Below are 22574 nucleotides of genomic sequence, written 5' to 3'. Positions count from 1 at the left end.
AACCCGTCTGGAACCTGAGAAATTTCAAGTGAACCAAATGAGGATGCATAAATGTGTGAAGAAAAATAATAGAATCTCCAAGTGATTTCCATGGTTTTTTTTTTTTTTTAACTAGGATGTTTTTATTATTGTTGTTATTATTTTACCTCTGTGCTTTATAACATTCTTTAAAAATATTTTGAAAATTCAAATAAATTTAAAGATAAGTTAGTATTTTTTTTTAAAGATTTTATTTACTTATTTGACAGACAGAGATCACAGGTAGGTAGAGAGGCAGGCAGAGAGAGAGGAAGGGAAGCAAGCTCCATGCTGAGCAGAGAGCCCGATGTGGGGCTCCATCCACCCCAGGAGCCTGGGATCATGACCTGAGCCTAAGGCAGAGTCTTTAACCCACTGAGCCACCCAGGTGCCCCAGTATTTTTATTTTCTAAAGATAAAGTTAGTGTGTAAGTGTATTAGTATGTCTGGAAGAAAGCCACCTGACAAAATTTGTAACTTAAAGAATCAGTAATCAAATCCCAGATTCGTTCTATACCTCACCCAACCCAAAGGTTACCTTTATATAAACATATTATTACAACTGTTATTGAAATAACTCTTGTGTCCTTTTACTTAACTCCTTCAATTAGACAATCCCCGATAATATTAGTACATGACCAGGTTCCTCCACAGAGGCTTTTGACATCCTTTCCCGTTTTCCTCAGGAACTGTATTTTTCAAGCCTGTGACTTTCTTTGGTAAGTAAATCTAGCGTGCTCTTGTAGCATGTTTGCCAGCAATGAACATGAAAGAGGATGGACCAAAGTGTCCTAGGTAAAACTAAGGGACACACATGTAACCCACTCAGGGCAGAAACACTTAGTTGCATGAAAAATACCCAGATAATTGTTGGCATTTATCACTGATTTAACATAAATAGATTCTGTGCTAAAAGTCAGGACCTGCCCTCTGGTTGCCTACACATTATCTTTTCCCTTGTTTTTTCTGTATAGAAAATTCCAATTTGATTTGGGACGATAGTGCATGTAACCGTAAAAATTCAATTCCCCGGGTTCTTTTCCAGCTACTATAGCCGCATGACCCAGTCCCGGCAAGTGAAATGTAAATGCGAGTGGCAGAGATTGTCAGGAATCCATCGTTTCCTGGGAAGTAGTGACAGACTCAGCTGGCCCATGGCGTTTGGTTTTTTCCCTCTTTTTTCTGTATGCTTTGAGTACAGATGCAATGCCTGGAGGTATAGTAGCTATTTTGTGACCATGAAACCGTGGGCTAAGATTGGCCAAACAGGAAAATGCAAGACATCTGGTTTGTTGCCACTCCATGCCGCCTAATCTGTTTTGTGCAAAAAGTAAGTCCCATACTTGCTTAAGGCCGTTTTGTTGACACATGGCCGTGCACAGTTGTAATGATACATATGCATTTCCTCAGTCCTTAAGACCATCTTTTGATATAAATACGATTTTTATTGTATTGATGAGGATACCGAGGCATATAGAATCGAGTGGTTTTCCTGATCTCATTCTGCCAGCAAGTCTCAGCTCCAGAATTAGAAATCAGGCATGTGACCTAGATCCCACGGACTTCGTTCACTATGTATCTGTTCTAGTTGGGAGAGCAAGAGCTTAATCCCAGCTGGAGGCTGAGGCGAGGGAGGGTCTTGCAAAGCTTTGTATAGGTAATGAGCTTAGAGTTAAGTCTTGTATGACTTGGATGTTAAAATAGGGAGAATGAAGAAGTCAGGAGGGCATGGTGGAGGAAAAAGGTACTGCTTCAGTGTGGAGAGCAGTGGGCTATTGGTTTTAGTAAAGGGACCATAGATTGCACAATTGACAATAAGTTTTAGAAAGTAGGCTGTTTGGATGCTTGGGTAGCTCAGTCAGTTAAGCATCTACCTTCAGCTTGGGTCATGATCCCAGAGTCGTGGGATCAAGTCCCACATTGGGCTCCCTGCTCGGAGTGGAGTCTGCTTCTCCCTCTGCCCTTTCCCCCTGCTCATGATATTTCTCTATCTCTCAAATAAGTAAAAAAAAATTTTTTTAAGTAGGTTGTGGGTATATCATGATAGCTCCTGAATACAAGGACAAAAAGTTTGAGATATAGCCATAAATTGGGACATGGTTTATGGAGAGCTGCTGAATTCTGAACAGTATTGCTCAGATGAAGCACTTAAAAAAAAATTATGAACATTTCCCCAAATAATAGAGACATTTAGAGAGTAGAATTCATATGTTTTATTATCCTTACTTCAATTATTTTGTTCGTTCTCAAAAATAACTTTTAAGTCGTCAGTGATAGAGGTACAAATACAGGAGTAATTTAGAAAATAATTTTGCTTTAAACGTAGGCGCCACCTGGTGGATAAGAGAATCTTAGTCTAATGGCTTTGAAGCAAAATCTAAATTAACGGCTGTTTCTCATAGCTAGATCTTATGATTCATATTCTGTCTATAAGAAGTCTTTTGAAAAGTTTTATGAAAATGGTTTTACTTATGTGTCTGAAGTATTTGATCATTTGAAAGTTATTTGCGTTGTTTTGTTCAATTTACTTGATGATTTAGACATCCAAAGATGTAATAATTTGCCATTTCACTATACTATACAGAAAAAAATCCCAAAGAAACAAGCATGAAAATGAGAAAACTATGGTCACTTGTTCTTATCAATAGTATTAGGGCCATCTAATTTGCAGTGTTAGCAGTGCTAGCCAAAGTGGTTGTGCGGCTATGTGCCTCGTTATATGTTTGGTAGAGACCTTAATGGACTGGCTCAGCTCCTTCGGGCTAGAAGTAAGTGACTTAAAAGTCTCCTAAGGAAGAAATGAAGAAGCAAGCTTTGAAGAACTACGATACAAAATTGCCTGAAGATGCCAACACATCTGTTCATAAGGCAGGAAAAAAGGTCACCCTGGGGAGCGCGTGGGGGGCTCAGTCCGTTAAGCAGCCAATTCTCGATTTCAGCTGGGGTCATGATCTCTGGGTTGTGGGATTGAGCCCCACATCAGGCTTAATGCTGGGTGTGGACCCTGCTTCAGATTTTCTCTCTCCCTCTTCCCCTCCTCTCTCTCTCTAACCAAAAAAAAAAAAAAAAAAAAAAGAAAGAAGAAAAGAAAAGAAAAGAAAAAAACAGGGTCAAAATGATAATTGCCATGGCTATTAAAAGCAGTCCCTATCAGTCGCTAATCCAAGAAGCAAGGTAAAAGTGGGAGAGAGAATAAACAGAAGGAAAAGAACAAGAAGACAGAATTAAGAGGGTGAGCGGTTGGGGATGTAGGAGGAGGAATGAGGAAGGAAACCCCGGGACCCATGGGGTCTGTGTGCTGTGTCAGGCCTCCTCCACCCTCCCAGCGCCTGGCCAGGTGAGCCGGGCTGAGGGGGCATCACGCATCTCATCATGCCCTTGCACAATCTCACCTCAGTCTCCACTCTCCTCTTTCAGTTTTCTGGCTGCATGTCCTGCCCACAGGTATTGCTGGGATCAGGAGCCCCAATCTCATTCCAGTTTGGAGGATTTTCATTAAAGATTGCGCCGATTTAGCTCTCGGCTACCAACACTGCCTAAATTAGTGGCCAGAGGACACATATGGACTGTGTATTCAAGAGCGCCTCCTTCCAGGGGGGCCATTGGACCGACCTCATGACCGAATTCTGATGTAAGAACTCTCACTGGTACCTTTAGAGACCACCCCCCTCTGCAGCAGCTGTGGCTGTTACGACTATTACAATTTGTCAGACCACGCAGTGCCACCCTGACCGTGGCCACTGTTGAGTTCTTATCCCCAGCTGATCCAAGGGAGGGCTGCGTCTCCACATTTGGGGTGGGAGTTGGGTGCGGACCTTAGTTCACTTGATTTAGCTTGCCCCCCGCTGCTGGAGGGGTTCCAGAATGAGATTGTTTGTTGGCACCGCAAGCCGCCTAATCCATTTTGTGAGAAAAGTAAGTCCCATACTTGTTTGAAGCCATTTTGTTGACACATGGCCGTGCACGGTTATAATGATTCATGCACATTTTCTCAGTACGGTCCGGCTCGCCTCTTTCCAGTTCAGCGTCCTGTATTCTGCCCTCCAGAGGTCAGGTGAGAGTGGATGACAGGGAGAAAATATTCCATCCACCCTGTGAACAAGAGACACTCATACCCTGCCCCCGACCCCCAAATTGCATCAAAATTTCTCTATCCAATCTCAAGAAGCCCCCGCTTTGCTTTCACCCAAGCAGGCGAGTATCACCAAGGGAAAGAAGAAATACCCAATCCAGTCTGGCAGGTTTCAAGGTTTATAACGTTGTGCCCGTGCATTCTGAACCGCTTGGCTTTATGCAGCCTACATTTCTTGATCCCCTTTGTTACTCAGGGGACATTTGCATTGTGCCCTGTTGATACCTCTGTCTGAGCTACAGTCCAGTTTGATGAGACTGTTGTCCAGCCACTAGAATTGGCTCCCACTTGGCCACTTACTGCTCTGAGCTCTCAGGGAATGCCGCCCTTCCTGTCGGTGGTTCTCAGTGACCCTTCCTCCTGTCTGTCCTGCTTTGAGAATCAGACTAGATGCTGATGGGTACACGATTCTCCAAGGTCTCAATGTAACCAGTGTGTGCTTTACAGCACTGAAACTTGGCTGCCTTAGTTGTCCTCTGCAAATGGGTGAGTTTGCGCTCACTTCCTTCTGCAGAAGGCTATTTTCGGCCAGTTATTCCAGGCAGGTGACAGGCACATTCACGGTACTGGAAATCATGAGGAGACCAAATCTTTTATTTATTTATTTATTTATTTACTTACTTACTTACTTATTTGACAAACAGAGATCACAAGCAGGCCGAGAGGCAGAGAGAGAGGGGGAAGCAGGCTCCCTGCTGAGCAGAGAGCCCCATGCGGGGCTCGATCCCAGGACCCTGAGATCATGACCCGAACCAAAGGCAGAGGCTTAACCCACTGAGCCACCCAGGTGCCCCAGAGATCAAATCTTTACTTGTATTCCTCCCCAAACACAAATTCTCTGGAAGAATATATTAGAACAACTAGTCACGGAAGGCAACAAAGCTGAATTTGAAAGACTCCAGTGCAAGTGGGGCTTTGCCAACACTTGTTCTGTTTCTGTAAGTGAGACCCACAGCTTTCCTAGTACGGTTTGTTTTTTTGTTTGTTTTTTTTCTCTCTGTCTCTCTCTCTCTCTTTTTTCTTTCCAAACTGTGTCCTTTCAATGCACTTGGGATTTCTTGTGCTAAAGTATCTTCCAGAAAAACTGATGTGATAATGAGAGAAGAGAACACTACAGAACAGAGAAACTAGAAACAAAGGCAGAAACAATCCTGGTCTGAGCATCTCCTGTGAGGGCTTCCCGGAGCGAGCCCGCCGGACATGTGGCCCGTGCTTGGAGTGTTTGTCTCGTCTGTCTGTGACATCTGTCTTTGTGCTGGGCATTACCGAGCCCTGGAGGTTATCGTCAATGCCAGTTGTGCGAAATCAGTGCCGCTGACAGGATTTAAAGGCTCAGACTAACCTTTCTAATCCATCTATTCCCATTCAGTGCCTTAGGCCAGGCCTCATCTGGGAGAATATGCTACATCCTTGCTTCTGTGATGGGAGCTGCAACAATTTCCTGAACGTCAGTCAAAGCCTCTCTCCTTGAGGTGCGGGAGAAATTCAGGATTTCTCCTTCTGACTAGATGGGGAAGGAGCTATAAAAATTTTTGCAAATGAGTGTTGGTATTTTTGCCACACGTGTGTAACTTTTTAACTTCGTTAGTAGTTCAGAGTATAATTTATATAATAATGCCTGGGTGGCTCAGTTGGTTAAGTGTCTCCCTTCGTCTCAGATCATGATCCCAGGATACAGAGATAGAGTCCCGCACCGGGCTCCCTGCTCAGTGGGGAGTCTGCTTCTCCCTCTACCTGTTGCTCCCCCTGCTTGTGTGCTCTCTCTCTCTCTGACAAATAAATAGATAAATAAAAATCTTTTTTATCAAAGAATATAGGGGTGCCTGGGTGGCTCAGTGGGTTAAAGCCTCTGCCTTCAGCTCAGGTCATGATCCCAGGGTCCTGGGATCGAGCCCCACATTGGGCTCTCTGCTCAGCAGGGAGCCTCCCTCCCCCCACCCCTCTCTGCCTGCCTCTCTGCCTACTTGTGATCTCCATCTGTCAAATAAATAAATAAATAAATAAATAAATAAAATTGATAAGCCCTTTCCTCCTATGATGTTGTACTAATCAATGAAAGTAATTCTGAATTTTAAAAAAATCTATCTAGAGATAAATTAATTCACCAATAATTTATTAAAATCATTTCACCCAATATGGAGTAAAAGCTCTGTTGGGCATTATTCTCAGTGCTGAGGGTATAGAATAGACCAAGCCCCTGCCCTCTTGGATCTTCTATCCTGTGGGTGGAGAAACAGGAAATAGTCATATAGATAAATATGTACGATGTCAAAAGGTGGTAAATACTAGGAAGAATAATGCAAAGTAAGGAGATAGGGAACTAGGGTGATGGGCAGCAAGGTACTGTTTTATCGAGGATGGCCACAGAAGGCCTCTCAGATAAGGGGATATCTGAGCAGAGGTCTGAGCTGAGCACAGGAATGAGCGAGCCATGCTGATATCTTGAGGAAGACTGACCGAGACAAGCCTTCTCGGAAGACAAGCCGAGAAAATAGCAGCTAGGTGTAGACACGAAGGTACTCAGGATATTCACAGAAACTTTTATGTTATAGAGAAGATTGGATTCCTGTCCAATGAGATAAAAATTTGCTGGAGAGGTCGGGTCCGTAATCAAAGGAGCGAGACTGATACAAAACGAAGGTCAAGGAAAGCTTTATTTCTCACCAAGCATCGAGAATCGACCTGACCGGCCAGGGCTGTCTCTTGCAAAGAGGTGACCTCTCTCTGCCTTACAGACTAGCTTTTAAGGGCAAAGGCCATGTGGTTGGGCCTGGCCACGCACAGGTGGCCCATTAATGAGATTGTAACACACAAAGAAAGCTGCACAGTCATGCTAGTTCACACATAAGTGACCAATTGAATCAATTGAATTACAATTTCCCCTATAGTAGATATTTGAACTAGCCTATCACCTTGGTCAGAATTGGCACCCAAAAGGCGCCCAAAGGGTGGGGCCCATACTCCTTGGTAGCTAGGGAGACAGTATGCGGGCCCCCACCCATTGGATACCTCCACCTGGCTGGACCCACCCTTGTATTTGGGCTTTGTTACCTGGGACCAGTGTCCCAGACTTGTTTTTTAAGTAAGTCCCCTGGGGGGAGAGGGGGACAGGGACAGTTTAAAGTTTTACTGTATAAACAACAAAGTCATTCAAAGTCATTGTTTAACTGGATGGATCGCTCTGGCTAAATAGGCCCTTACAAAGGGAGTAACAATTTCATTGATGCCTTTAAAGGATCAATTTGTTTGGTACTATTAAAAACACTCTGAAGGGACAAAGGAGAAAGGAGATGAAAAGGAGAAGGGAGTTGAGGGAAATTGGAAGGGGGGGGGGTGAACCATGAGACACTATGGACTCTGAAAAACAACCTAAGGGTTTTGAAGGGACAGGGAGTGGGAGATTGGGGGAACCAGGTGGTGCATATTAGAGAGGGCATGGATTTCATGGAGCACTGGGTGTGGTGCAAAAACAATGAATACTGTTATGCTGAAAAGAAATAAAAAGTAAATAAATTAAAAAAAAGAAGAAGAAGAAAGGCGTTTGACTAGTTAGGCAGCCATTCTAGTAAGTCTAGGAAGACTAGATTAGACAGGAGTGGTAGACCTGGCGATAGTACTTAGTGGTGATTGGATTCTGGAATTATTCTGAAGATAGAGCCAATAGGAGTGGCTGAGGATGGAATGTGAGGTAGGAGGAGACAGGAGGAGTCAGGAATTGACTGGGGTCGTAGCCTCAATAACCAGCAGTTGCTGTTTGCTGAGCTGGTTAAGACTGGAATAGGGGCAGGTTTGGTGGTTGATAGAGAGGTTCAGGAGAGACAGGAGATAGGAGCAGGCAAAGCACATTTTTATGCTGATGGGAATTTTCAAGAGAAGAAAGAGAACAGATAACCCCCTGGGAAGAGAGGGGACAATAGCTGGCAGAAGGGGTTGAGATCTCTTCCACAAATGGAGTATTTGGTAAATTCAAATGTACTGATACAAATATGGAGAGGTGACTTGGTAGATTTGGTGGTGGGAGGCTTTGGAAGATCATAGGATTAGAGTAAGGAGAGAAAGGAGGCTTGAGGAGGAAGGAGTATGAGGGAAGAGGTAGAGTGAATTGACCACACCAGTGTTTCTCAGGCTTCCCTGTGCTCCACAATGATAAGGGGCCTCCTGATAACATTTGGTGCTGGGTCTCACTATGAAAGTTTCTGATTCTGGGGAGACGTCCAAGAATTTGCAACTGTGACAGATTCCCAGGTGATGCTCCTGCTGCTGGTCCTGAGATGAGACCTTGGGAACCACTGGGCTTGAGGCTGGGCTGGAATGGCAGAACAGCACAGAAGGCTTCCCTCTGCCTGGCAGTCATGCAGGTAGTGTGAATCCAGTTAGCGTAGTCTTGTGTTTTTCTGCAGCCCTGTTCAGCGGCTCAGGAGCTGGCAACAGTAGGCACAAAGTTGGACTTCACCAGAAAAAAAAAAAATACAGAACTGGTATGACTATTGTTTGGGGGAAGCCTTCCTTATCTGTGACCAACTTGTAGTCTGAAAATGCTGTTTCTGCATCTTCCATTTGAAATAGAAAGGACTTCAATTTATGCATCAACATGGATGGGACTGGAGGAGATGATGCTAAGTGAAATAAGTTGAGCAGAGAAAGTCAATTATCATATGGTTTCACTTATTTGTGGAACATGAGGAATAGCATGGAGGACATTAGGAGAAGGAAGAGAAAAATGAAGGGGGCGCGGAAATCAGAGGGGGAGACGGACCATGAGAGACTATGGACTCTGGGAGACAAAGTGAGTGTTTTAGAGGGGAAGGGGGTGGGGGGTTGGATGAGCCTTGTGATGGGTATTAGGGAGGGCACGGATTTCATGGAGCACTGGGGTTTATATGCAAACAATGAATCTTGGAACCCTACGTCGGAAACTAATGTGGTGACTACTGCAACATAATAAAAAAATGAAACCGAAAGGATTAGAGAATCTGAGATTGAGAAAAAAGGAAAACCAAAGTTTGTGGTTGAAGTTCACTATTGTAGGACTTAGAAGTAAAATGGAGTAGTAGCCACCTCTGGTTTCCTATTGAAAGTGGGGGGGGGGGAACATAAGCCCCCTTTTCCTAAAGTATCTGCTAACCATGCTGTTCCTGTGATCTCCAAAATTGTGAAATATACTTTGAAAAACTAAAATCTGGTTCTTCTGGATGTTCTAAGATTACATCCATCACACAGAATTTTAACAATATTATATGTTCTTTGCAAATGTTCATGTCCTCCTGCAAAAAGTAAGTGGTTAAGTGCAGAGCCTTACACACAGGAAGTGAGTTCTGGAAGTGACAACTCATCTGTTTGAGTGGGGGCCCCAGCTCAATCGAATAGAAAAAAAAAAAGAACTGACTTCCGTAATAAAGTACAGTATTATTTCAGATCTCTTATGTTAAGCAGCAATTTAAATATGGTGGATTTGCATATTAAGCAAGCATTGATTTTTAAGTCACTGATAGTTTTCTTTTGTTAAAAAACAAAACAGATTTTGTTGGAGCCGGGTGTGATCCAGGATGTGCTAGCAGCTGGCAGTCACCTACAACTGTTGGAGCTTCTCAATTTATGTTCCCACTATCTCATCCAGGTATGTGAGCTTGCGTCCTGCTGCTCTGCCCTCCCTATCCCTTCCCCTGCAGTCATCAGCTGTACCTGCTGCTCCCCGACCTGTGCCTAGACAAGTAAAATGGAAGTAAGGGACACGAGGCTTGTGGTGGCAGAGTTTCTCCAGGATACAGGCTGAGAGGCCCCCAGGAGGGCGGCTGCCGCTCTCCTGGCCTGTCTCAGGACCTCAGACCTCCCCGCCCAGCCCAGGTCCTCACTGCTCTTGGGTAGCAGAGTAACTCAACGATCCTGCTGCAGGTGTAATGCTGGGGCCCTGGGAGATGCCACTGGGAAGGGGCTTCATTTGAAGCAGTGTTGTCTGGCTGCAGGAACAACCTCAAATTCCCCAAAAATTGAATAGTCAGTGACGATTTCAGCAGCAGTAGCTAATATATCACAAAGTCGTATATAATTAAGTACCATATGAACTTGCCAGGCAATAAGTGCTGGAAAAGGGGTAAATGATCTACGTATTCTTCCCCCGGTTTGCTGGGATGATCAGGAAGGGCTCTGGGAGGGAGCGGAGAGAAAACGCCCATCCTGTGGGCACCGATGCTTCACAGTCAGTCCTCCTAACATCTTTGCACATTTTTATACGTGAAAAATCAGAGATTTAAAAGGTACCCAGCTGGCCTGAGGTGATAAAGCTGGTGAATGATAGGCCTTTCTGATTCCGAAGACCATTTTTTCTTTCCTGGATAAAAAAACTTTTTTGGTTCATTAGGAAGACACGGGACATCTTAGGCAGACAGTATGGATGTGAGGCTTTTGTTTTACAGAGTTAAGTACGGACTCCCTGTGTTGGAGGCCTCTTAGTTCCTCCACTGGCGTGAGTTTTTACTTGCACTTGTTACAGCATTACAACAACAGGGAAAATACATTTTTAACAATGACAAATCCATACGATTTGATTTTACTATCCTTGTACATATGTCATATGAGTACATATAAAAACCCAATTTGTTTCCCTGCCCATTATTTTATTTTCTTCCTAGTCATTTTCTCTAATTCCAAATGCAGGCGTATTATTGACTTCTGTCACTCAGGAGGTCGTTTCTCAAGCTCTTCCTCATGTATCATCTTATTTCGTCTTCTCTGCAACCCTGGAAAGTAGGAACCAAAGCTTCCCTGTGAGATGGTGCGACAGGTGTCAGCCACGATCACCTGAGGAGCAGTTCAAACACAGTACATGAAAGCTTTATCCTCATCTCCTTGCATTTAATCTAACAGTGAATGTTTAACTATTATTATCTGATTTCCTTTTCTTTTCCCCTCAATGTTGTTGGATGGCATGGGAGAGCTGTTGTTAATCCCTTTCTGAGAGTAGCAAAAGGGAATAACAAAGAAAGGTTGCAAGACTTCGGAGATGTGTGTTTGACTTGTGAAATTGAAATTATTTTTATTTGACATTTTTCCATCAAATATTGCAACTTGAGCCTTCAGTATCACCTGATTCACTTTTTCCGTGGCAGGTAATAGTCAATGGTGTATGTTGCCAAAAGTTGGGTTACAGGGCTCATTATCATGATGCGTGTTAAAATGGTGTGTATAGACAGGTGTGATGTGGTGTGTGTGTGTATGTGTGTGTTTACCTACCCCTGTAATTTGTATAAACAAGAATTCTAGATGAACATCAGAAGTTCATGGGTATTTCCCCCATCCCAGCAGATGAATTTGTTGAGATATCTAGTGACTTGTGCACTTTAGAACTTAATTTTTACAGTTTGTTGTTTTGTCGAAGAAAAAAATATAGCCTGCATACAGATATGTTTTGTGGACAGTTTGCTTATTATTAGCCTACTTGATCAGTGGTTGAAATTTTCACTTTCTTTTCTCCAATGTTTTCATTTTGTTCTTCCGTGGAACTTTATTTTTCCTTTTTATCCATGATGTTCCAAGTTATCCAAATTGTGGAAGAAAACTTGGACTTGGAATCAAAGCCGTGTGTATGTAGAAATTTTATGTCAGTCTTTTGAAAATACATACCATTCCTCTCTTTCTTAGGATTGTAAAATTTCCAAGCTGGGTCAGTCTGCTTTTATATTTTGACATAGTTTTACAACTATACCTATTTACAGTGTTTTGGTATTATTGCTCAACTAATTCTTAATTTCATATGGGACCATTTTATTTGGTATATAAAAATGTTTTTTGTTAAAATGAAAAATCTTTAGTGCTCAAAATATACTTAGAAGTTGTGCCTTATCAGGGTGCCTGTGCGGCTCAGTCGGTTGGGTGTCAGACTCTTGATTTCAGCTCAGGTCATGATCTCAGGGTTATGGGATCGAGCCCTGCATTGGGCTCCATGCTCAGCACAGAGTCTGCTTGTCCCTCTCCCTCTGCTCCTCCCCTTGCTCTCTCTCTCTCTCTCTCAAATAAAAAATTACGGACTCCTGAGTGGTTCAGTCGGTTAAGCATCTGCCTTCAGCTCAGATCATGATTCCAGGGCCCTGGGATTGAGCCCCAAGTCAGGCTCCCCTGCAGAGGAGAAACAGGGGAGCCTGCTTCTCCCTCTGCCTCTGTCCCTGCTTGTGTGCTCTTTCTCTCTCATTCTATCTCTCAAACAAATAAACTCCTTAAAAAAAAGAAGAAGAAGAAGAAGAAAAGAAGTTGTGCCCTGTCAATCAAAGCTAGCATCTTTTCCATTCTTGCATTTTTCCCACTAGGGGTTTGTGAAGCCGTTCTCCCCTCCTAAGATGTCTGGTCTTGTTTGTTACTCTCAAGTTACCACAGTTTCTTTGGTTTCTCCCAGAGTTGTGAAAGACCTCTGCTCTGATACTTCCTGTTGTCGTCTGGTGCTCATTCCTAGCCGAGTAGAACCCCTGGGTTGACCCTCACTGAGTCTCTGGGCCATCAGCTGTTACCTTGGCCTGAAACTCCTCTGTACAGGTGTAAATGCTACCGCTGCCCCCCAGCAAAGGAAGGGACACCTCGAGGCCACTGCATGCTCTCCTTTTTTCTTTCGTTTCCTTGGGGAGGCTCCTGAGAGCAGGGCCCTCAAACCGCAGGAGCACTGCCCCTCTGTCTGTGAGGATAGCCATTGTATTAGCCTCCTGTGCTGTGGAGACTTCATCTTACTCATTTTTAGTCCCCAGGCCCCCTGGATGGCAGGCCCTTGTGAACACAGAGGTTCTCAGTTTGTGGAATAAAGGGGGAGCCTAGGAGTGCAAAAGGTGTGTGTTGGTGGGGGAGGAGGCTCCGGGTGGGCAGTGGCTACAGCGACAGCCTCCCAACCACAGCCTGGGTTTGCATCCATCCTCACCCGCTTGGCCATGCAGTTCCAGAGGACACTCCTGGGGGCCTGGCCTGTTAGTGTATTCCTTTTTTTAAAGATATTTATTTATTTTAGAGAGAGAGAGAGAGCACAAGGAGGGGGAGGGACAGAGGGAGCAGCAAGCTCCCCACTGCGCAGGGAGCCTGATGCTGGGCTCAATCCCAGGACCCTGGGATCATGACCAGAGCTGAAGACAGACGCTTAACGACTGAGCCACCCAGATGCCCTCATTAGTGTATTCTTAATATGCATGACCTGTTGGACTTTTATCTGCTCTCTGAGATCCAGGTCTAAATAAAATGTGACTGCTCCTTCCCTTCTCCTCCTCCTGCTCTCCTTCCTTGTACATTGTGCTTTAAAAAAAAAATTCATCAAAAAGGTGCAATTTATTAAAGAGTAGTTATTGTCTTCAAAATGGATCTGGTAAAATGCTCAAATTACTTTGGTTTTCAGAGTATACCTGTTTCTCTACATGCCATTTGCTATGTTCAGTCTTCTCCAGGAAACTCTGCAGCCCCTCGTCAGGGGTGATGGGCTACGGATGTAGTACTGCCATGTGTCCCTTGATTTACTGAGTTCTGTGGGCCAACATTTCAGACTTTTTGAATCCAGTTTGTTTTCACAAACTCTGATTTTTCCCAGACTTTCTAAATGAGCTGCTGAACCTCTCCACCTAAATATCACATGCGGAGTCCAAACTTAACATGAGAAAACCTGTCATTCTCTCCAGTGATGATACTGTTAATCTGCTAGTTTTCTAGAAATTTGGACATTGCCTTAGTCTCCTTCCTCAGCCCCATATCCAATCGGTTGCCAGGCTGAGCTGATTCTACATCCCAAATACCTCTCAGACCTGATCCTTTTCTTCATTGCTAAAGCCCTTACCCCTTTTGGGGGCTCTCATCGTTACTGACTATAGATTATAGAGAGTTCCTCATATCCTCCTGAGTGGTCTCCATGTTCCTAGCCTTACTCCATGCCAAACCATAGTCCCCTGAGCCTTCATTACCTTTCTCAGGGTGGGGAAACAGCCTGTGTCGAGGGCCTCTCATTACCACGTGTTTTGGACAGTGATTTTTATTTTCCCTCTGTTAAGGAACCCTGTAAAGCAGATGAGTATTCTTTTGTTTTTACAGAAGGGAAAACTTAAATTCAGAACCAAGGTGTTGATCCAGTGGAAACACTGATGAGTGCCCCTGATGACCATTCTAGAGCTGACCTTAGGTCATCTAGAGATGAACTTAGCCTGATCTTTCAGGCCAGGCGTGTTCCTCCCTAGCCTCCCCTGCAGCCTTAGTGCCTTTCCTAGTCCGCTGTGCTCTGGCCTCTCAGGTAACTTTTCATTCTGGGACTTGCCATTAGGGGAGAAGGCTAGGTGGCAGTCTTCTTCTGATTGTACCAAGGAGCAGGACTAGGGGAAACATTGTGCACACACTCCTCCCCTACCCTCTCCCCTGCTGATGCACCTGTCAGAAGATGAAGGGAGCTGGCCACTGGATTTTGGGTTGTATCCCCTGAAAGTGATGCATTAGGAGATACACACTTTGCTGAAAGTGTCCTTTTTTGTAGTTAGCTTTCAAAAAAAAAAAAAACTTTTTACATTTCATACCACTTCTCCCAAATAGTAAATAGTATATCCTATTATTTAATTAGCAAGTGTTTGTTTGTTTGCCAAGTATCAGCCTTTACTATGATATGCAATTTAAATATATTGACAAGAGAGAACGGTCATGTACACTTTGTAAAGAAGGCCACCCAAGAGGTGAATCAATTCCTTTTGAGAGAACACTCTTAGTATCTCTTCCTAGGCAGCAGGTGGCAGTATGAATCCATCAGAATTCAGTAGTTAATTTAAAGCAAAAAAAAAAAAAAAAAAAAAAAAAAATCAGAAAAAATGAAAAGAAAAATTATTTATTTTGCTACATATTAGTCTTCTGACCTAATCAGTAAAAAAGTCATTATTCACACCACACTGGGCAATATGCACTGTAATTTTTAACAAATAATAGGAAACTGTTAATGTGTTCACAGGAAATACAGTTTTGTCTTGGGCTGCTGTGGTCATTTATCACTGCACTTTGTGAAATCACTCATTTGTTCTAATTTGAATGTAAATGACTCTAAGGTTTTACAAATAAGGTGACAGACTCACATAAATGTAATTGCAGGGTTCATCTCCCTCTTTTTATATATCACTCATTAGGTTATGAATTAAATACATCGTATTAAACCAGGGGCATGTCCAATGATGATATTGTAATGGCAAATTACTCTATGCTATTAGAGGTGTATTTTTTATTCATGGACATTAATTTGTCATTAAGCGGCATTAGTTTAGCACTTTTATGCGAAAGACGTGACCTGAAAGAGGAGACGTGCTGCCCGGATGGGAGAAGGAAGGGACATGCGCGCTCTAGGTAGAGCGTTTTATCACCGCAAGGAAAACAGGGGAGCATTTGTTTTATTATTTTTTTCATTTGTTTTATTTCCTGCTTTTATAAGTGTAAAAGATCATCACCAGATCGAAGACATCGTTCTGCTTACAGTGTGCACATTTGTATCATCTAGTAAAGCAAAGCCCAAATTCTTACTATTAATCATTCGGAAGCCAAGAACGTACAGGAGCTGGAGGGCGCCCGCGGCTTCCCGCCCTAAATCTCCCTCCTCTGTGACTGATGCTTATTAGTCATCCCTTGTCTTCATTTAGTCTTACACTAAATGGGCTACCGTGAGAATTAGTCATTTTTCTCTCTTCAGTGAAGGTACAAAGATTTAAAGAATGTTATTCTCTCATGAGGGTATTAGGAAGAATTCTGGATATTTTGTTCCTTTTTTTTAATGAATGGCGATTTTCCTGTTCTTTTCCCAAGAATATATTTTTTCTGCTTCCAATTTTGAGGAACACTGGATCCTTGAAATAGCTTCACAGAAGCTGCAAGTATTCAACTGCTGCTTTTGCATCAATTTCCTCATGGGTTCCTGTGGTTGGAGAAGGTCTTCCTGACCTCAGTTGACGGCAGGGTTCTCGAAGGCAGCTACCAGGCCTGACCCCGTCCCTGTCTTACTTCCTTTATCATCACCTGAGCCCAGTATGTATATTTGTCAGCTTGGGTGGCCCTACCAAAATGGCCCAGGCTGGGTGGTTTAGGCAACAGAGATTTATTTCTCATAGTTCTGGTCACTGGAAATCCCAAGTCAGGGGGCAGCGTGGTTGGGTTCTGGTGAGAGCCTTCCTCCTGGCTGGCGGACAACCTTCTTGCTGCGTCCTTGCCTGGTACACAGATCACAGGCTCTCTGGCGTCTCTACACAGAAGGATAATCCTGTCCCGTGCGCCCCACCCTCATTCACTCTTCTGAATTACCTCCTAATTACCTCCCAAAGGCCATATCTCCAAATACCAGCACGCGGAGACTTAAGAGTTTCAACGCAGGAATTTGGGAGGGACACATTTTTCAGTGAACCACAGTATGTATCGAGGGAATGAATGTGCCTCCGTTCAGTAATTTTGTCCTACTTGTTTAATATTGAAATTTTGTGTTATGAGAGGAAAATATGTTACTAAGTCGGTCCTTTTTTTTTTTTTTATAAGATTTTATTTATTTATTTGACAGACTGAGATCACAAGTAGGCAGAGAGGCAGGCGGAGAGAGAGAGTGTGGAGGAAGCAGGCTTCCTGCTGTGCAGAGAGCCTGATGCAGGGCTCGATCCTAGAACCCTGAGATCCCAGGACCTGAGCCAAAGGCAGAGGCTTTAACCCACTGAGCCACCCAGGTGCCCCACTAAGTCAGTCTTTCATTAGTTTTACTCCTTGAATACATTACTCATTCAATACATTGAATACATTTTCTGTGGGGATTGCATTTGGCACTGAGGATCTTGCATATTTTGCAGTAGTATAATAAGGTTGTCATTTTTAAACTAAAGTAATACTACAATGACTTTTAGAAGGTTATCTCTTCCAAACAATGTATTATTATAATTTTAATTACTAAATTAACAGTATCTTCTAAATACATAATATATAGTGGGTGTGCTGAATAGAATAATTTGTCTTCAAGGTTGAGAAGAAGTTAGATCTCACGCTCATTTTTCTCCAACACTGAGCTATTTTTTTCCACATTAGATAAGACAGATGATTGTATCAACATATATATTTAATATGCCCCTATCAAATACACCAACTTCATGCTGCTTCATAGTTCACCGGAGCTAATACTCTTGTATTTGGAGAAAGAGTACAAAGTCTGGAAAAAAATATTACAAATGGCTTCATCTTCTGGATGTTTTTTTAATCAGTGAAAATGATCAGAAAGGATGGAAATGTATCAGTCCTACTTAATTATAGCTAACTACTGATTATTTGTTCTAATCAAGAGTGTTTGCTATCTGGCACAGAATATCGTATTTGCCAAATATCATTCATATTCGGCTCTAATATATATCATGAGATCCTTTGGTAGCATTTTAGAAGCCCAGTTAATTTTTTCATATACTATTAGGTTGACTTTTATTCCCTAAGTCCATTCCAAAGGAGGTCAGTGGTAACAGCCTAGAGGCATGCTGGGGGGCCAGGGAAGTCATTTTGGCATTTTAATTTATTATGTGGATAATCTGAAGTTGACTCTGTCATCCTTGTTTGTAAGTTTTTAATGAGAAAAAAGATGGTCTTGAAGGCTTTTTCTAATGCTACTAATTTTTATTCTAAGTGAACCATTGCCCGCTGGGCCAGTGTCCTGGGACTGAGCCCTGCATCTGGCTCCCAGGGAACCTCCTTCTCCCTCTGCCCCTGCTCTCGTGCTCTTTCTCTCAAATAGATAAATAAAATCTTTTAAAAAATAAATAAAAGGAAATTACTTCCAGCATATTTTTCTCAAAAGTAAAGTGTTTCCAATGTTTTATTAATGCCAGAGTTCGGAATCAATACACCAAGCAAACAAATATCAATCTCATTTAATTCTATTTTTAATACTTAGAAATTAGGGCCATTACAAGAACATCTGGGTTTCGTTTGAGATGCTCATCCTCCCACGCACCAGCCCCCTGCAGATCTTACTACCCAGAGTTAAGTGTCTGGCCTTTTCTCTAAGGTTAAGCAGCCCTTCTGCTCCGTACTCCATCAGGTGCCTTCTGTGTTTCCTATGGTTTCAGTGTCCCCTTCTGCACTGGCTCCTTTCGTTTTTTTAAAATAGGATCAATAAGATGCGACAAACTTTTCTTCCTCTCTTCGTATCGCAACCCTCTTCCATTCACTACCAAACCGCGATCAGTGCCTGTACTTCCTTATCTTCCATTCATTCTTCAGTCCTATTGAACTCGGCCCTCTGCCTCATTACTCCTCAACAGCTGTCCAACAAAGGTCCCAAAGCCGCCTAATTATCAAACACAGTGGGCCCCTCATGGTGTCCTAATGTGACTGCTCTCCAACATTTCCACACTGGGAGCTCCACTCTGCTACAGTTTTCTTTTCTCAAGACTCTCTCCTAATTCTTTTCATTCAGATCCTATATAAGCTCTGCTTTGAGCAGCTCCTTGACTCTCCCTCCAGGCACTCTCCCTCGGCTCCACGCTGGTACGCTTTGCTTACAGCTCTCTCTTTCATCCACAGGCGGAGGGCTGGCTACTTTATTGCAATCTCCTCTCCCAAGCGCCAGACCCCTGTGCTCAGCCAGCATTTGCACGTGGCCTCCCAAATGCGCTTCATATTCATCTGTACCCTGTTTCACACACCTGCTCCTCCTCCTCCTCTTTGTTAGGGATCTGTCATCAGGTCTAGATCATCTTTCTGCAGCATTCCTGCAACAGCTCCGCTGTGCCCCTTGCCTATGATCTAATGATAATCAATACTTTGCTGTACAAATCTAAGTTACTTTTGTGGTCCACAAAACAATTTATTTCCCTAAAACCCAAGCTGGATCCCTGTCTCCTGGTTACTCAATAGGTTTCCAAGAGAGTCTTGTTCTTTCTCTTTCTTGTATCCCTAATGTGTTCTATTCTCACGGTACCCAAGAACAGCATGTTCTATCATTTTAAAGCTAACTGTGTAATCAGCATTTCCTCTTGGGTATCCCAGGGCACATGAACTTTTTGAGTATGAACTCAAATCAGAAACCAGGAGTCATCCTAAAATCATTCATCTCCTTGTGCCGTACATATGCTGTCACCAAGACCTTTCAAATCTACCTCTTTAATTTTCTTAAACACACTTTTTTAGAGTAGTTTTAGGTTTGCAACAAAATTGAGAGGAAGATACAGACATTTTGTATTAATATCTCGGCCCCCACATAGACGTAACTGCTCTCATCAGCCTCCTCCACCAAAGTGGCTCATTCGCTACTGTCGATGAACCTACATGGATATTTCATTCTCACTCAGAGCTCACCATTTACATTATATGGTTCACTCTTGCTGTTGTCCATTTTATGGGTTTGGACACATGTATACTGAAATGTATCTGCCATTATAGTATCACGCAGAGTAGTCTCACTGCCCTAAAATGTTTCTGTGCTTTGCTTATTCATCCCTCCCTTCCCCACCTCAACCTGGCAACCACTGATCTTTTCACTGTCTGTATAGTTTGGTCTTTTCCAGAATATTGTGTAGGTGGAATCATACAGAATGTAGCCTTTTCAGATTGGCTCCTTTGGCTTACTGATATGTATTTAAATATCTTCTGTGTCTTTTCATGACTTGATAGCTCATTGCTTTCTTTTTCCCCCCCAATCAAGATATTTATTTATTTATTTGAGAGAGGGAGTGCAAGGAGTGGGGGTGGGGAGACACAGAAGGGGAGGACTTAGGGGAGAAGAGAATCTAAAGCAGACTCTGCACTGAGTGTGGAGCCCACCATGGGGCTTGATCTTAGGAGCCTGAGATCATGACCTCAGCAGAAACCAGGAGTCTAATGCTTGACTGACTGAGCCACCCAGGAACCCTAACAGCTCATTTCTTTGTAGCACTGAATAATATTACATTACCGGGATGTACCTCACTTTATTTATCCTCTCACTACTGAAAGACTTCTTGGTTGCTTCTAAGTTTGGCCGTTACGAATAAAGCTGCTATGAACACTTGTGTACAGGGTTTTGTGTGAAACCCCTTAATTTTAAATCCCTCCCATTCTCTCCATTTCTTTTACTGCTATTACTATCTTAGTTTGAACTTTCATTATCTCCTGGACTAAAGAATCTTCCTCCTACCCAATGAACCTGCCTTTACTCTTGCCACACTCAAAATTCTGTTTGATTGACATGTAAAAATAACTTTTAAAAATTCTGGTTGATTTGTAAAAATAATAATAATAATAATAATAACCTGATTACGTCGCAGTCATGTCTAAAATCATTCCGTAGTCCGTGGTTCATCACAGCCTCGGGATAATGTTCATTCCCCCTAATCCGACACACGGGTCCCATCTTTATTAAGAAACTTCCTATCTCTTTAGGCTTTTTGTTTGTTTGTTTCAAACAATTTACCACCCATGAGCAATGCCACAGTCATTATGAACTTCATGCATTTCTCTGTACCTTAAACTCTTTGAATGAAGCGTCTTTCTCCATGGATTATTCTTCCTTCGTTTTGTCACCTTATGAATTCCTCTTTAAGTACTTTGCTCATATGTTATCTCCTCTTCCAGAGTTGCCTGGTCAGTCCACCTAGCTGGAGTCAAATTTCTCTCCTCTTCATTCATTATGAGTAGTCCTCTGGGGTGCTGATCACACCATAATGTTCATGTTGATTTACTTATCTATCTCCCCATGATAGAAGTTCATGTCCCAGAGTTATGTGACCTTGGGAAAACTGCTTAACTGTTTTGCCCCCAGTCCTCATCTGTAAAATATAGATACAGTATCAGTATATAATCTACCTCTTGGCATGTGGAGGATTCAGTGAGATAATGCATATGAAGTATCCTACCTGCAGTAGGTACACTAGAAACCAGAATGAGCTGGTTTCCAAAGAATGGAATGATCACTTGTGAATTCCTCTATTAGTTCTACCATTATATTCTTACCTGTTTCCCTCACTCTTGTCTTCCTTCATTCCTGGAAATGTCACAACTTTACTACCTACCTTCAATTGACAACATATTGGACGAGTCTATTCCTGAAAATTTTGAAAATAAGCACCATTCTGTAAAAGGTATTTTTTTTTTTCTTTCAGCCACTTCTCTTTGATTTTGTAAAAGGGCATGCCTTATCTTAGGGGAAAAAAAGTTTGCAAATAATTTAAATGGAACATCAGCTCTCTCTCTGCCTCTGAATTGTGAAAACAACACACTGAAATTGTACTTTAATAAATAGTAAAAACAATGCTTTTCAAAGCAACATATTACATTGGTATTAACGCTTTGTATCTAGGCAGTTTTGTTTTATTGTTTCTCCTGCCCTTCCTGTAAATAAAACATCTTGCCCCATTCTCATATACAGAATCCAAGAAAGAAATGGAAAAAAAAAATCCTTCATTTCTAGCTTAATGCATAGTAGCTGCTTAAAAACCCGTGTTTGTTTGCAATCCTTCTATGTGTGCCGTGAAAGTTCCCCATGATAGGAACATTTTATAATGTAGTTGCGTGATGTCCTGAGATCTCCTGACAAAGGAAGATGAAAGCAGTGCATTTGTTTAAAAGAAGGAAAATGTGATCTTTTCCTTCCTAGAAGACTGTTACTCACATGTCCACCTCCCTCCTGCTGTCTTTCCTTCCTAAACTTCTCCTTCACTCCTTTCCTATTCTTTAGCCACAGATGTCCTTTAGAGCAGGTTTCTGGCCTTTTCTCACATTAAGGGATATGTGCGCAGCTCCTGGAAAGACGATTGCTTGTCTCTATCATTAATTCAGCTCTAGGTACTCGGCATCAGCCATGTGCCTTCAGTATAATGTTTACTCACTTCCAAGGCTGGGATGAAGGACTAGGAATTAGTTCTGCTGCAAGAATAGACTTACCTACATATTGCCTACATACATGCATATATATGTAGGAGTTACTACATTTGTAGAGTCGTTCCTTTCTTTACTCAAATGCTCAAATGCACAGTATGTATTAGTGGTTCCTAAATTTGACCACATGTGGGATCCCCTGAACGGCTGGTTAAAACAGCCCCGCCACCAGAGGGACTCCTGGCCCCACTGCCAGAGTTTCTGATTCGTGAGGTCTGGCAAGGAAACTGCGAATCTGTGTTCTAACAAGTTCCCAACTGAATGTGGTGTTACTGGTCTGGGACCACAGTTTGAGAACCACTGCTTGAGATGCTCTTGCCATATCCTGTTATGTTAGTTATGTGCCCCATAAACCGCTGCTCTTTGGACTTCCAAAACCATCATCATGTTCAAATAAATTCAAACTGGTTCTAGTTTGTAGTTATAAAAATATCAATATTATGTATCCTTCACGGCATCCAAAATTTAAAAAGTCAGAACAATGCAGATTGGAAACAAACAATTAAAAAACCCACCAGTCCATTTTTATAGATAATAATGACAAAGACAGTCTATGTGGATAACTGGCAGATTATCAAAA

The 22574-nt window shown here is 42.6% G+C and overlaps 1 protein-coding gene across 12 annotated transcripts in view; it reads left to right on the top strand.

Moving 5' to 3' along the window:
• KLHL32 (kelch like family member 32) overlaps positions 1-22574 on the top strand; it is a 245785-nt gene that overhangs the window by 112574 nt on the left and 110637 nt on the right. For 10 of the 12 annotated variants that reach the window (XR_014312142.1, XM_082731900.1, XM_082731897.1 and 7 more), the window contains one exon: positions 9669-9767. Coding sequence is in view for 9 of the 12 variants with exons in the window: in XM_082731900.1 (XP_082588026.1) it covers positions 9669-9767 (99 nt within the window). In the remaining 3 variants the exon portion in view is untranslated. Of the gene's footprint in view, positions 1-9522; positions 9768-22574 lie in introns of those variants that run through there. The other 2 variants (XM_082731895.1, XM_082731896.1) reach the window with 2 other exon arrangements.

This window comes from Mustela nivalis (genome assembly GCF_964662115.1).
Source record: "Mustela nivalis genome assembly, chromosome: 5".
NCBI lineage: Eukaryota > Metazoa > Chordata > Mammalia > Carnivora > Mustelidae > Mustela > Mustela nivalis.
The sequence above is the reverse complement of the archived record's forward strand: the minus strand, read 5'-3'. Positions and strand labels throughout refer to the sequence as shown.